The sequence below is a fragment of the Saccopteryx bilineata genome, chromosome 2 (genome assembly GCF_036850765.1).
Source record: "Saccopteryx bilineata isolate mSacBil1 chromosome 2, mSacBil1_pri_phased_curated, whole genome shotgun sequence".
In the NCBI taxonomy this organism is placed as follows: Eukaryota; Metazoa; Chordata; class Mammalia; order Chiroptera; family Emballonuridae; genus Saccopteryx; species Saccopteryx bilineata.
In genome coordinates this window covers 152,916,716-152,929,535 of record NC_089491.1, presented here as the reverse complement: position 1 = coordinate 152,929,535, position 12,820 = coordinate 152,916,716, and the positions used below count along the sequence as shown (strand labels likewise).

General features: G+C 40.3%; 1 protein-coding gene across 3 annotated transcripts in view; it reads right to left on the bottom strand.

Moving 5' to 3' along the window:
• The window catches only part of IRAK3 (interleukin 1 receptor associated kinase 3), a 52,266-nt gene that overhangs the window by 11,865 nt on the left and 27,581 nt on the right, over window positions 1–12,820 (bottom strand). For all 3 annotated transcript variants that reach the window (XM_066258200.1, XM_066258202.1, XM_066258201.1), the window contains 2 exons: window positions 7,059–7,173; window positions 6,051–6,169 (listed from right to left, as the gene is read on the bottom strand). In XM_066258200.1, the coding sequence (XP_066114297.1) occupies window positions 6,051–6,169; window positions 7,059–7,173 (234 nt within the window). The remainder of the gene's footprint in view (window positions 1–6,050; window positions 6,170–7,058; window positions 7,174–12,820) is intronic.

Sequence of the window (12,820 nt, the reverse complement as noted above, 5' to 3'; positions counted from 1 at the left end):
ATGTCACAGAATTTGAAAGCAAAAGGAAAGATCCAACCTGGGATTATCCCAGTTGGCTGTGAACATACAGGTGAGAAGAAAACTGGCCTGAGAGTATGAGGCAGGACCTGGGCTTGGAACTGAACTTCCTATGCTCTTTCCTATGCTCTTTACATTTTGTCTACTAGTGGTTCCCAACCCCCGGGCCGCGGACCGGCACCGGTCCGTGGGCCATTTGGTACCGGTCCGCAGAGAAAGAATAAATAACTTATATTATTTCTGTTTTATTTATATTTAAGTCTGAATGATGTTTTATTTTTAAAAAATGACCAGATTCCCTCTGTTACATCCCTCTAAGACTCACTCTTGATGTGATACATTTATCCGTCCCACCCTAAAGGCCGGTCCGTGAAAATATTTTCTGACATTAAACCGGTCCGTGGCCCAAAAAAGGTTGGGGACCACTGGCTTAGACAACAGTGTTGCTCCCACTTTGGGCTCCAGGCTGCTAAATAACGACCTTACAATCTTTATTTCTTAGACTAATTTAAAAACTGCAAAGGTGTAAGATTACCAAGCTTCCTCGTAGATGGAAGTAATTACAGAGAATGAATGAAATAGAACTTTTGAGTATCCTTTAGTAACTAGAGACTCCCCTCGGGATTTCTTCTGCTTCTTGGGTTTGAGATAAGAAGGTCTAATGCCAAGTTGTTTCTATGTAGTAAATATTATTTTTATTACAAGAATGGGACAGAATCCTTACGTAAAAAATTTTAAAAGCATAAAGTAGAAGTAAAAACTAAGCCTTTAAGTAAAAGCTACATCTCTCTGCCTAAATAAAGCCTTATTTATATTTTGGTATACAGTGGTACCTTGAGATACGAATTTAATTCGTTCTGTAACCAAGCTCTTAAGTCAGTCAACTCGTATATCAAACTGCTGATACTGGACCCGTGCGCCAACGCGCCAACTAGCGGCAGCTTCCCAAATCACGACTCGTATCTCAGAATTTCGCTTGATCTCGAACAAAAATATGGACTGAGTTGCAGCTTATATCTTAAAAAAATTCGTATTTTGGTCTGTTCGTATCTCAAGGTACCACTGTATATTACTATTAATCTATTGTTTTAATTCATAAGTTTCTAGCACTACAAAGTTATAACTGTGTACTCTAACTACTTCAATTTGGTTTTATAAAACAAACTTTTTATTGAGATTTAGAGAGAGGAACAGAGAGAGACAAAGAGAGAGAGGGAGACATCGATCTGTTGTTGCACTCATTCATGCCGTGACTGGTCAATTCCTGTATGTGCCCTGACAGAGGGTCGGACCCTGCCTGTTGGGATGATGATCTAACCAACTGAGCTACCTGCACAGGGCCCAATTTGGCTTTTTTTTCACTTAATCTCACTTTATGCACATTATTCTGTGTCATTTCATACCATTAAAAACATTATTTAATCATATCAAATAATGTAGATAAACTCTTCTGTGATTCATTAGTCTCTGGTCCAGATGCAGAAAAGAAATAAAACAACAATATCTGCCACGTCTCACTCCAACAAAAACAGCCCTGACTGATTCTTCAAAAGGTCACTGTTTAACACGTTTTAAAACATCCTTTTTTTGAATCAATTATCAGGACTATGCAATAAAATGATATATCTCCTAGAAGCTACTTTTCCTGACAAAGAATTTAAAAATTAATATGACAAAGACAGAAGAGTAAGGATCACAGACCTTCCTAAAAGCACTAGGCTGCACATAGAGGAACGAAGAATCAGGGAGACACACATTTAGAGCAAAGTGAAGGATTCATTTAAAAGAGATTCAGGCGGGTAATCTAGGTCAGTCAATTCACGTTTGGCCAAGACCACTGGGGACTGAATATCGTTACCATCTGACAGATGCTCAGTGCCTTGAATGAAATGAGTTGGTTCCAGTTTCTAAAGAACAGCTGTGCACATGGCCAAAGAAAGAGGGGGCATCTACTGCTAAGTTGGCACTAATTAACATCTTTGCTGGCAGGCTCAGCAGAAAGTCTCAGAGTTCAGTGGCTATGAAAGAGGCTGATGTATTCTGAAACAGAGGGGAACACACTGATGAGCAATCGTGAAACCACAATTCTCAATAAATACCCACGGCCCCAGAACTCTACACTTGGACACATGCCTATATAGGCATAGTCTATACATAGTTATATTGAGTCTTTGAACCCCTTAGTTATATTGAGTTTTTGGGAAAATCCAGAAAGACAACAGTCATTGGCAACCCCTTAACCAACTAAAAACAAATCAAAACAAAAAACATGCTGCGAGTTGCATTTCCAGTTTAAACCCTGCCTCTTCCATGAAATTCTCCCTGTTTCTGATCAGGTATCTTTCAGTGCCCTGTAACTCTATTACACACTGGGCACTCATCTAGCAGTGTTATTTAGATGATGCTATAGTTCGGCACATCCAAACAAGCACTAGAGTACTGACCTGGAATAAATGTCCTCCTTTTAAATGTGGTATCACCTAAGAAACTCCAGAACATTTCTGTTACCACCTATCCCCCCGAGAAGCCCGAGTCCCCTGAGAGCGAGCCTTGCTTATCCATCTAGGTCCTCAGCCTAGTTAGCATTCAAGGCTCTATCCAACCCCTGACCACATTTCTTACTCCTCTCCAGTCTTTATCTCTCCTTATTCCAACCTCATCCTTTCCTCTCCAGTCAATTTGTCTTGCTTTCATTATATGCTTGGCAATTCTTTAATCTGTTCCCTTGAACATATTACCTCTACCAGGAATATTCTCTTCCCTTCTTTCAAATAATTGACTGCCATGACCTATCTTTTCAAAGCCTTGCCTTGGAACTCTCTAATTAGAAGAAAAGCCTTCTCAGACCAACCATACATTGAGCATGGTTAGTACTGCAATGTCTATTTTCTGTGTTTCTGTTATCTGAACACCAAGTTGAACCTTCAAGGATAAAACTATAACCACCATCTTCCCTCACTATAGTCTAATACAATGTTTTGTACACAAGAGATGTTCCATAAATATTTCTGAAGTAAAATTAATTTTTTTAAAATGTTCAATATATTAGCACAGAAGTGATTTTTCTTAAAATAGAACTTAGTTTGTGGGTCCACTTTTCAAACTCAGTAAATTGATGATGGGGGTGAAGTGCAATGGACTGAATGTGTCTCTCCCAAATTCATATGCTGAAACCCTAAGCCCCAGATGACGGCATTAGGAGGTAGCTCTCCGGGAGGTGATTAGGTTATGACGGCAGAGCTCGCATGAAATAGATTAGCACATTAGAAAAGAAGCCCCGGAGAGATTCCTTGCCCCTTCAGCCATGTGAAGGCACAAGGACAAGACGGTTGTTTATGAACAGAAAGTGGGCCCTCACAGACAAAGAACAGGCCAGCAGTATGATTTTTGGACTTCCCAGCCTTCAGAACTCTGAGAAATAAATGTGCAATGTTTATACGCCACCCACTTTACATTATTTTGGTTACAGCATCCAGAGTGAAGTAAGACAGTAAGTATAAGAGTGAGACGTATCAAGGGGGATTGGCCAGCAGATCTCCCGTTTCCCCACTGCTATTCCTAACAGGACCCACCATTTGATAAGTTTGTAGTCTTTGCCAAGCACCATATACACTTTGCCTTTTTACCCTAAGGTAGAAGCTGTTACTCTACCTAAGACAGAAAATGTTATTAGTATTTTGCAGAGGAAAAAACTGAGACTTCGATAAGTTAAGCAATTTGCTCAGCATCACATTTTAAGTGGAAAGCCAGCCTCTACTAAGCTAAGTGGAAAGAATGGAATGAGGTGGGAGGGAAAGTACAGGAAAAAGAAGAATCATTTGGTCCCCTTTAGCAGAGGGGTGACTAGTCAAATCTTCCTGCATAACTGTGGTGGCTACAGCTATGTGGCCCAGGTCCCTCCTTCGGGATCGGGGGAGGTGTGGCTGCTGATGGCTCTCAGCTAAGCCCACCTGGGATCTGTCTTTGGAAGAAAGGAGTTGCCTCAGCCAAGTTACAGCCCCCTTAGGGCCAGATAAAGGGGTACAAAAACCTGAGCTCCTTGCCTCACTTTAGGACATTTCTGAAGGGTCACCCCTACTTCCACCATCCCCATAGCAGAGGCCAAGGCCTCTATGACAACAGTCCAGCTCAGCTTCACCAACTGACCAATTCTGCCGTCCTCTTTCCATGCCTGACATGTGTTGTTCCTGAGAGCACACCCTTAAAAACTTCTGCCGACAAACCTCTGCCTCAGAGCCTGTTTCCTGGGAACTTGCCTGAAGACACTAACCACTAGTGGGAAAGCAGTGAACAGGGTCTATGGTCTGTGCTCTAATCCAGGGATTTTCAACCCTTTTCATCTCGTGGCACATATAAACTAGTTACTAAAATTCCATGCACACCAAAAATATATTTTTGCCGATCTGACAAAAAAAAAAAGTATAATTTTGATTCACTCACACTGGATGGCTATAGTTGTGTTGACTGTTGTCATTTTTTTTATTAGATAATCTAAGAGAAAAGAGGTCAGTGTCCCTGACTAAATAGCCAGGTATTATATGTTTTAAACAGTCTTGGAGCATACCAGTTGGAAATTGCTGCTCTAACCTACAACCAGGAGCAACATGCTGGAGAGACACATTCAAATCTCCTCCCTGGCATTGGCTGTGGTCGGAGCGTGGACGTGTGTCCCTCGACTCTGATGTCCCCTTTGCTCCAGTTGGTGGCCTTCCCTGTTCCCTTCCTCCATCAAGTACCGAAACTTCAACACTCTCTCCTTTCTCATCCCTCTTTTCCTATTAAGCTATGCTTTCAGGAAAGGGTTTGATCAACTTAGTCAACACAAAAGGAAAATTAATTAAATTCATGTATTACTGCTTGGTATGAAAAATCAAGCTCATGCTCAATTTAAGTTTAGATCAAGGGAAAAATACATACAGCGAAATTCCAGATATTCATATATTTATTTACTTGGTTCAAACATATTTGAGCACCTGCTGGGCAAAGCTGGTTGAGAACTGGGTGGTAAGGGAACTGTTTAAGGTTGGGGGTGGTCACCTCAGCCCTTTGGGACCAACCCTAATGGCTGACACCACCAAACTCTGAGACCTCCACTGCCCATCTAAGTCCCAGGGTGAGGGTTTTTATGCTGATTTATGGGGCCACAGCAGTTGATGAATACCACATTGCAACAGGAGAGACACCTATGGGAGGTCCCCCCACTCTTCCAGGACTAAATGAAAATCTAGTCTTTCATATGGAGTTCATTTCATCAGCAAAACAAAGAAGTAAGCGATCAGTCCCTCCTCTGTCAACTCAGTAGCACACTAAAGCTTTCTTCGAGATACCAGGAAATGGCTCAGAAGAGGCAGCCATCCTTTTCAATTCAGCCTTGCTCTTCAGCAGAGGCATGTTTAGCTACTTTTGGACAAGTTCAAGATAAAGGGCACATAGAAAAAATTCACTGGGGAGGTTTGCTACAGCCTATCTACTCTGAGTGATTCTTATGTCTACTGAAGAAGAAAATGGACAAGATGTTGCTTCTAATTTTCTCATGTCTCAAAAATGACCACAGGAGTTCCTCTTCAGCTTGTCACAGGTGACTATATACTGCCACAAGGCAGCAGGCTCAGGGGAACCAGCAAAACACTGGAGACTCAAGGACAAAGAATTTTAGTGGCCATTTACTACAGTTACCTTGCTAGGAATCCCCATAGAAGTAAGTCATGTCGCCTTTCCTTTAACCTCAGTTTTTTGTTGTTGTTTGTTTTAAGTGAGATTAATACAGGTTCAGTTCACAGTTTGCTACCAGCATAATTAATAATTTATTAACTGTCTATCCTACATTATTCATTAATAATTCCCAAAGATAATATAAACTCTCCCTTTGGCAACAATAATGTAGCTTTTTAAATTTGGTAGATATGTTTTCATTAATAAAAAGATTTAAACACTTAGATGAGCACTATAGCCAGAAAAGAGTGTGAAGTCTGACTAACCTGCAGGGATGAAAGGAGCTCTCAGGTGTAACCTAAAGCTCTGGGGTAACTTACCTTGAGATACTGCCACAGATGACCGAGCACGGGTTGGTGTTGTGCAAGAACTGAACGGCTTTGGCTGTTCCTATTAATACACTGATTCGAATGTGCCAGGAGAGCGGGGCGCTGTTATCCTAAAAGATAACAGCAGTTGGTTTGGTTGTACTTTCTGAATAAAAACCATGCATGTATTCATTCTATAGAAGTAAGCCAGAACAGAAGCTGATGGCGAGGTGAGGTGTGCTGGGCTTACCTCACGTACACGGCTCACAAAAATGAGAAGGTATTTTATCGCTTCATATTCATTTTGAAATACCCCCTAATTTTGTGAGCAGCATATTTTTCATTGAAGACAGGCTTTCCTTTACTCCCAATGATGGTTCTAGGCCTTTGTAACTAATAAAAATACCTAGTAATGTTACTATTAACTTAATAATCAAAATATGGATAATAGGGTAATGTTTAAAAGTTCATTATAGACGTTATTTAAATTATTTGTAGCATAATAGTATGGGTAATGAAGAATAATCTGGTTTTATTCTCATCTTAACAGAAACTTAACCTCATTGAATCAATTTTTAAAATTTTATTTCAAAAACATCTTATAAGAAATCATGGCATATATTCAACCTCCTTCTCTTTAAGGAGTGTGTATCACATTTATGCCTATTCTTTGCATTGAATAGTGCCTTGGCAAAGTTATACAAATAAAAATTATCTGAGAAATAAGGATAGTTGTTGTAAACTCATTTAAGATATAGAATCAATGAGGAGGAGTAAGGACCCAGTAAGTCTTTTGGCCACCATGTTGTGTAACACTTAGTAACTCAGGTTATTTATGCAGCCATCTAAGAGGAATAAATTAATCCATGAAGAAGTCCTCTTCTTTGTTGGGAATCCCATTGTGGTCTGTCCCCTCACGTGAACAGGCACATGGGCCTCCCATTCCCACTGAAGGGTTCAGTAGCACCCCACGGGTTTTAGGGAATCAGAGTAGAAAGCACAGTAATGGAAATAACTTACTACACACTGTAATCTGTCAAAAAGAGATCCATTTCTCATATATGGATATACCAGGCAGAACTTCTCATTCTCTGTAAAATATGCAGCCAACTCCAGTATGTTTGGATGATGAAATCTTGAAACAAAAGATACTTAAATCCATCAAACTGCTTATTCAAAAAGAAAATAAACAACACTCTGGTTTGAGGATGAGGCATAGGTCTACTGCAGAATTTAAAGTTGGCCAAGGGAAAAGTAATTTTCTTGGACATATGTCACAGACTTGCTTCCCAAATTTGTCAAGTGTTCTAACAAGTACTAGCCACTCTTTGATTGACTGTGACCATACAAATACTAATAAAATATCCAAATATAAGACAGAAAATTTAAGAAAATGAAGAGTTCTTACAACAAATAGATACCAATGTTCAATATTGACTTACCAGCATAAAACCCAATATATTTATTATTAAAAAAATAATAATGCAACTGAAATTATCCATTTCATTGCTTTAGGTATACATGAGTAGTCACCAAATAGAATAGTATCAAAGTCTTGTTTTCATTCAGCTAATTATTGAGAGCTACTATGCGGCTGTTGTACTAGGCATCAGCCACACATGTAAAAGAGATTGTCAATGTCTTCATAAAGCTTGTATTGTTATCTAAAATCCATATGACTAGTCAAGTGTGATGATGAAAAACATATTACTGACTTTTAAATCATGGAATTCTATGTCAGTGTAAGATACATTTTTCAGGTTACTTTTCTTAAAAACTCCCTCCCCTCCCTCCTTCCTTCCTCTTTCTTTTTTTTCTTTCACTTACTGACCTTTTTAGAGAGAGAGAAGGGAAAAAAAGAGACAGAGAAACATCAACTTGTTGTTCTACTTATCCATGTATTCACTGGTTGACTTACTGGTTGATTCCTGCATGTGCCCTGACAGGGCAACAAAGCTGCAATCTTGGTGTATCAGGGATGACACTCTAACAAACTGAGCCACACAGCCAGAGCCAAAAGCTCTATTTCTTTCTTTTAAAAAATTTTAATATTTATTGATTTTAGCAAGAAGGAAGAAAAAGAAAGAAAGAGAGACAAGAACATTGATCTGTTTCTTTATCTGCCTTGACCAGGGATTGAACCAGCAACCTCTACACTTGGTTCAATGCTCTAACCAATCAAGATATCACAACAGGGCAAAAACTCTGTTACTTAAATGCATGTATCATCATTGTGAAAAACGATTAAACCCAGGTAACAACTATGAAATATAAAATGTGAAATTCACATATACTGTGAATTCAGTTCACTTTATTAATTATATATTGAACATCTTTCCTTCCTCAAGAAAGTGTGTATGTGTGTGCGTGTGTACAAACATACACACGTACAGAAGAAATACACGGAAAAAATTTTATTGTTAAATATGTGAAAAACTGTGCCACAAGATCCCGGCATCAATGGTTACTTTAGAAGTTATCAAGGTATGAAACATGGTATGCCACAGGGAATGATTGCTGATTTTAATTCTATGAGCCCATCTCAGCCATCCTTTCACTAAAAAGTTTTTTTTATTTTGTTTTTTTTTTTTTGTATTTTTCTGAAGTTGGAAATGGGGAGGCAGTCAGACAGACTCCCGCATGCGCCCGACCAGGATCCACCCGGCATGCCCACCAGGGGGTGATGCTCTGCCCATCTGGGGCGTCACTCTGCCACAACCAGAGCCGTTCTAGAGCCTGAGGCAGAGGCCACAGAGCCATCCTCAGCGCCCGGGCCAACTTTGCTCCAATGGAGCCTTGGCTGCGGGAAGGGAAGAGAGAGACAGAGGAAGGAGAGGGGGAGGGGTGGAGAAGCAGATGGGCGCTTCTCCTGTGTGCCCTGGCTGGGAATCGAACCCGGGACTCCTGTATGCCAGGCCAACGCTCTACCACTGAGCCAACCAGCCAGGGCTTCACTAAAAAATTTTAAGTCAGTGAGATTTTAGATTATATAAATCTGAAGGTCAGCAGATCGGATCCCTTTTAAATCAATTCAAAAAATATTTCTGAGTGCCTACTACAGGTAAAACATGATGCAAGCTACCACAATGTGGTAGAGCAGACAGACTTGAACAACAGACAAACCTGGGTTTAAATCTCTGGTTTCCTTTTTATCAGCTCCGTAAACTTGGGAAAGTTATTTATTCTCTATGATCTGAATTGTGTACCCCCTAAATCCATATATTGAAACCCCCAATGTGAGGTCGTGATAGCAGGGCCCTCATGATGGGATGAGTGCCCTTAGAAGAAGAAACACCAGAAGAGTCCAGTTCTTTTCTCGCCACCATGTGAGGACAAAACAAGAAGAGGGCCGTCTGCAAGCCAGGAAGAGTCCTCACAGGAATCAAAGCTGCACGGATCTTGGACATCCTAGCCTCCAGAACTGTGAGAAAATAAATGTCTCTTATTTAAGCCAGCCAATCTATGGAAGTAGGTAAAACACCCATTTCTCAAGAGTCTTATGAAAATTAAATTAAAGGTGAAACATTTAGCCAAGTCCTAGATCCCCAGGTCTCAGCTTACATGTTACTTTTTCCAAGAAGCCTACTCTATGGTCCACCCACCCCACAAGTTATCATTTCCTGTTTTTTCATCTTATCACTTAATTTACTGAAATTGCCTATTTACTTATATACTTCTCTCTTAATCCCACTCCAAACATCTCAGATACTATGATCTGAATGGAGAAAGCTGCATCTGACTTATTTATTAGTAAATATCTGAGGAGAGTAAAGATGATTTAGGAAATAAATTGGACCTTGTAGAATAAGATAGGATGTACCTCAGTTTTCTCATCTGTGAAATAGGGATAATAGCAATACTTATCTAATAGGTAAGTTGATTACCCCAAAGGTGATTCTATGATTATCTCATAAGAGTAAAGAATACATGTAAAGTTCTTGGTAAATAAATATTAGCAATATAAATAATAATGGTGGCACATGAAGAATCTGCAGCATCACAGAGTTGTTAATTCTCCGCAAATCAACATATAAATACCTTACCAGAATACATCCAAATGAATCAGATATATAAATGTAAAAAATGAAATCATAAAAGTACTTGAAAAAAAATGGCAATATTATTTTATAACCTCTCGGTGGGGAAGTTCTTTTAAACTATGATTTAAAACTCAGAGTTCATGGCCCTGGCTGGTTGGCTCAGCGGTAGAGTGCCAGCCCAGCATGTGGATGTCCTGGGTTTGATGTCAGGGCACATAGGAGAAGCACCCATCTGCTTCTCTATCCCTCCCCTTCTCACTTCTCTCTCTCTCTCCTTGTCCCCGATGAAGCCATGGCTTGATTGGAGCAAGTTGGCCTTGAGCACCGAGGATGGCTCCATGGCCTCCACCTCAGGTGCTAAGAAAAGCTCGGTTGCTGACCAACAGAGTGATATCCCAGATGGGCAGAATATCACTTCTTAGTGGGCTTGCTGGATGGATGCTGGTTGGAGCGCATGTGGGACTCTGTCTTTCTGCCTCCCCTCTTCTCACTGAAAAAAATAAAGAAAATGAAGAAAAAATAAAACTCAGAGTTCATCCCAGGCTGGTGGTTCAGTGGATAGAGTGTCGGCCTGGTGTACGGATATCCTGGGTTCCATTCCCAATCAGGGCACACAAGAGAGGCGACCATCTGCTTCTCCACCCCTCCTTTTCCCTCTTCCTCTCCTATAGCCAGTGGCTCAACTGGTTCAAGTGTGGCCCCAGGCACTGAGGATAGCTTCATTGGGGCGCATCAGCCTCAGGCACTAAAAATAGCTTAGTACTCAGTATCTGTCCCCAGATAGGGTTACCAGGTGGATCCTGGTATGGGTGCATGTGGGAGTCTTCCTCACTACCATCCCCTCTTTCCACCTAAAACAAAACAAAACAAAACAAAACAAAAACAACAAAAACTCAGTCCAAGCCCTAGCCAGTTGTCCCCAGTAGGGTAGCCAGGTGGATCCTGGTATGGGTGCATGTGGGAGTCTTTCTCACTACCATCCCCTCTTTCCACCTAAAACAAAACAAAACAACAACAACAACAAAAACTCAGTCCAAGCCCTAGCCAGTTGCGCAGTAGATAGAGTGTCACCCCAAAGTACCGGGTCACTGGATGGATCCGGGGATTGCTGGCTTCATCTGAGGGCAAGAGCTGGACCCCCAAGGATGCCAGTTCTATCCCTGGTCAGGGCAAATATGAGAAGCAATCAATGGCACAACTAAGTGGAACAATGAGTTGATGCTTTCTCTCTTCTCTCCCTTCCTTTCCTTCTCTCCTCTCTCTCACTCTCTCAAAAAATAAATTAAAATTAAAGAAAAAACAGAGTCCATAAAAGACATATAGTAGAAAAATATTAAATGCAAATACATGAAAACCATTTCCACATGGCAAAAGAAAATGACAATCTTGTAAAAAATTACTTGTATCTCATAACATAAAAACAGGGCTAATTTTCTCTAATATATAAAATGCACTTACAAACCATTAAGAGAAACATACCCAATGGCCAAATTAAAAAGGGGGACAAAAGATGTTATAAGATATTTCATAGAAAAGGAAATTATATCTCTTACTATGTAAAAAGGATTAACTCATGATAAAAAAAGAAACTTAAACTACACTGCAAAACCATTTCCACCTAGCAGATTGGCAAAAATGGAAAGTGGAGAAATGCCATGTTGGCAAGAATACAGGGAACCAGGCACTCTTCCACATGACTGGTATAAATGTAAATTGGTATAACTACTATTGAAGGGCAATTTGGTAATATGTCATTCTTATCACCATTTGACCCTATACTTTTATTTACAAAAATTTCTTAAGTATATTCAAACAGGTATGAAATAATATATGTAAAGATTATTTTGTTGTAGCTTTATTTTTTAATAACAAATTATTAGAAAATAAAACCCATCAATAGAAGACTATTTAATTAAAGTACAGCACACAATGGAATACTAAAGTAAGCAAAGTGAACAAAGTTTTTATGCTACCTCTTGTGTAAGAAGGGAAAAATAAGAAAACAAAATACATGTGTGCTTACACATAAAATATCCCTTTTCCCAAATAGCTCCAGATATATGGAAAAGATTTATATAGGCGGATGGGGATCCTCAAACCCCTCAGCGAGATCTTCTGAGCATGGCTTTTAAGATACCTAGAGGCAGAAAAAGCCCAATAGAGATCAGGGGAACTACCAGCTTTTAGGATACGCCCTTAAAGGCTCCAACGCCCCAAAGGGGTCTCATAGGATGCCATCTGGGTCCTGCTTCAATAGTGGAAAGGAAGGTCATTGAGCTAAAGCCTGCCAGGCTTACATGCCTCTGCTGTGAGGAAACAGGGACACTGGAAGGTAGGCTTCCCCCTTGCTCCTCTAAGGGAGGGTTCAGTCTCTTCCAGCCCTGCTCCAGCCATCTATGACCTAACCTTGCCTAGAATGCTGGGGTTTGCCACCAAAGGCTGAAGGTGCCCAGGGCCGTCAGCCCCATCTATGACACTGTGGACGAGCCTAGGGTATTTCTTCCAAGAAGCAGGTAAACTGATCTCATTTGCACAAGGGCCACTTAACTATGTCTTGACTAAATAGTCAGGTTTTTTATTCTTCCCTCGAAGATCTCTGTTGTGGCTGTTGATAGTCCTATTTTCTGCTTTGTTTAATATATAGTGTTTCCTTTATTCCTCCTACCTCAATGCCCCACTCATATTTCAGGCTGGGACCTACTCCTAATTTAGAGCTCTCTTTCCCCCTTTTGCCAACTTCTA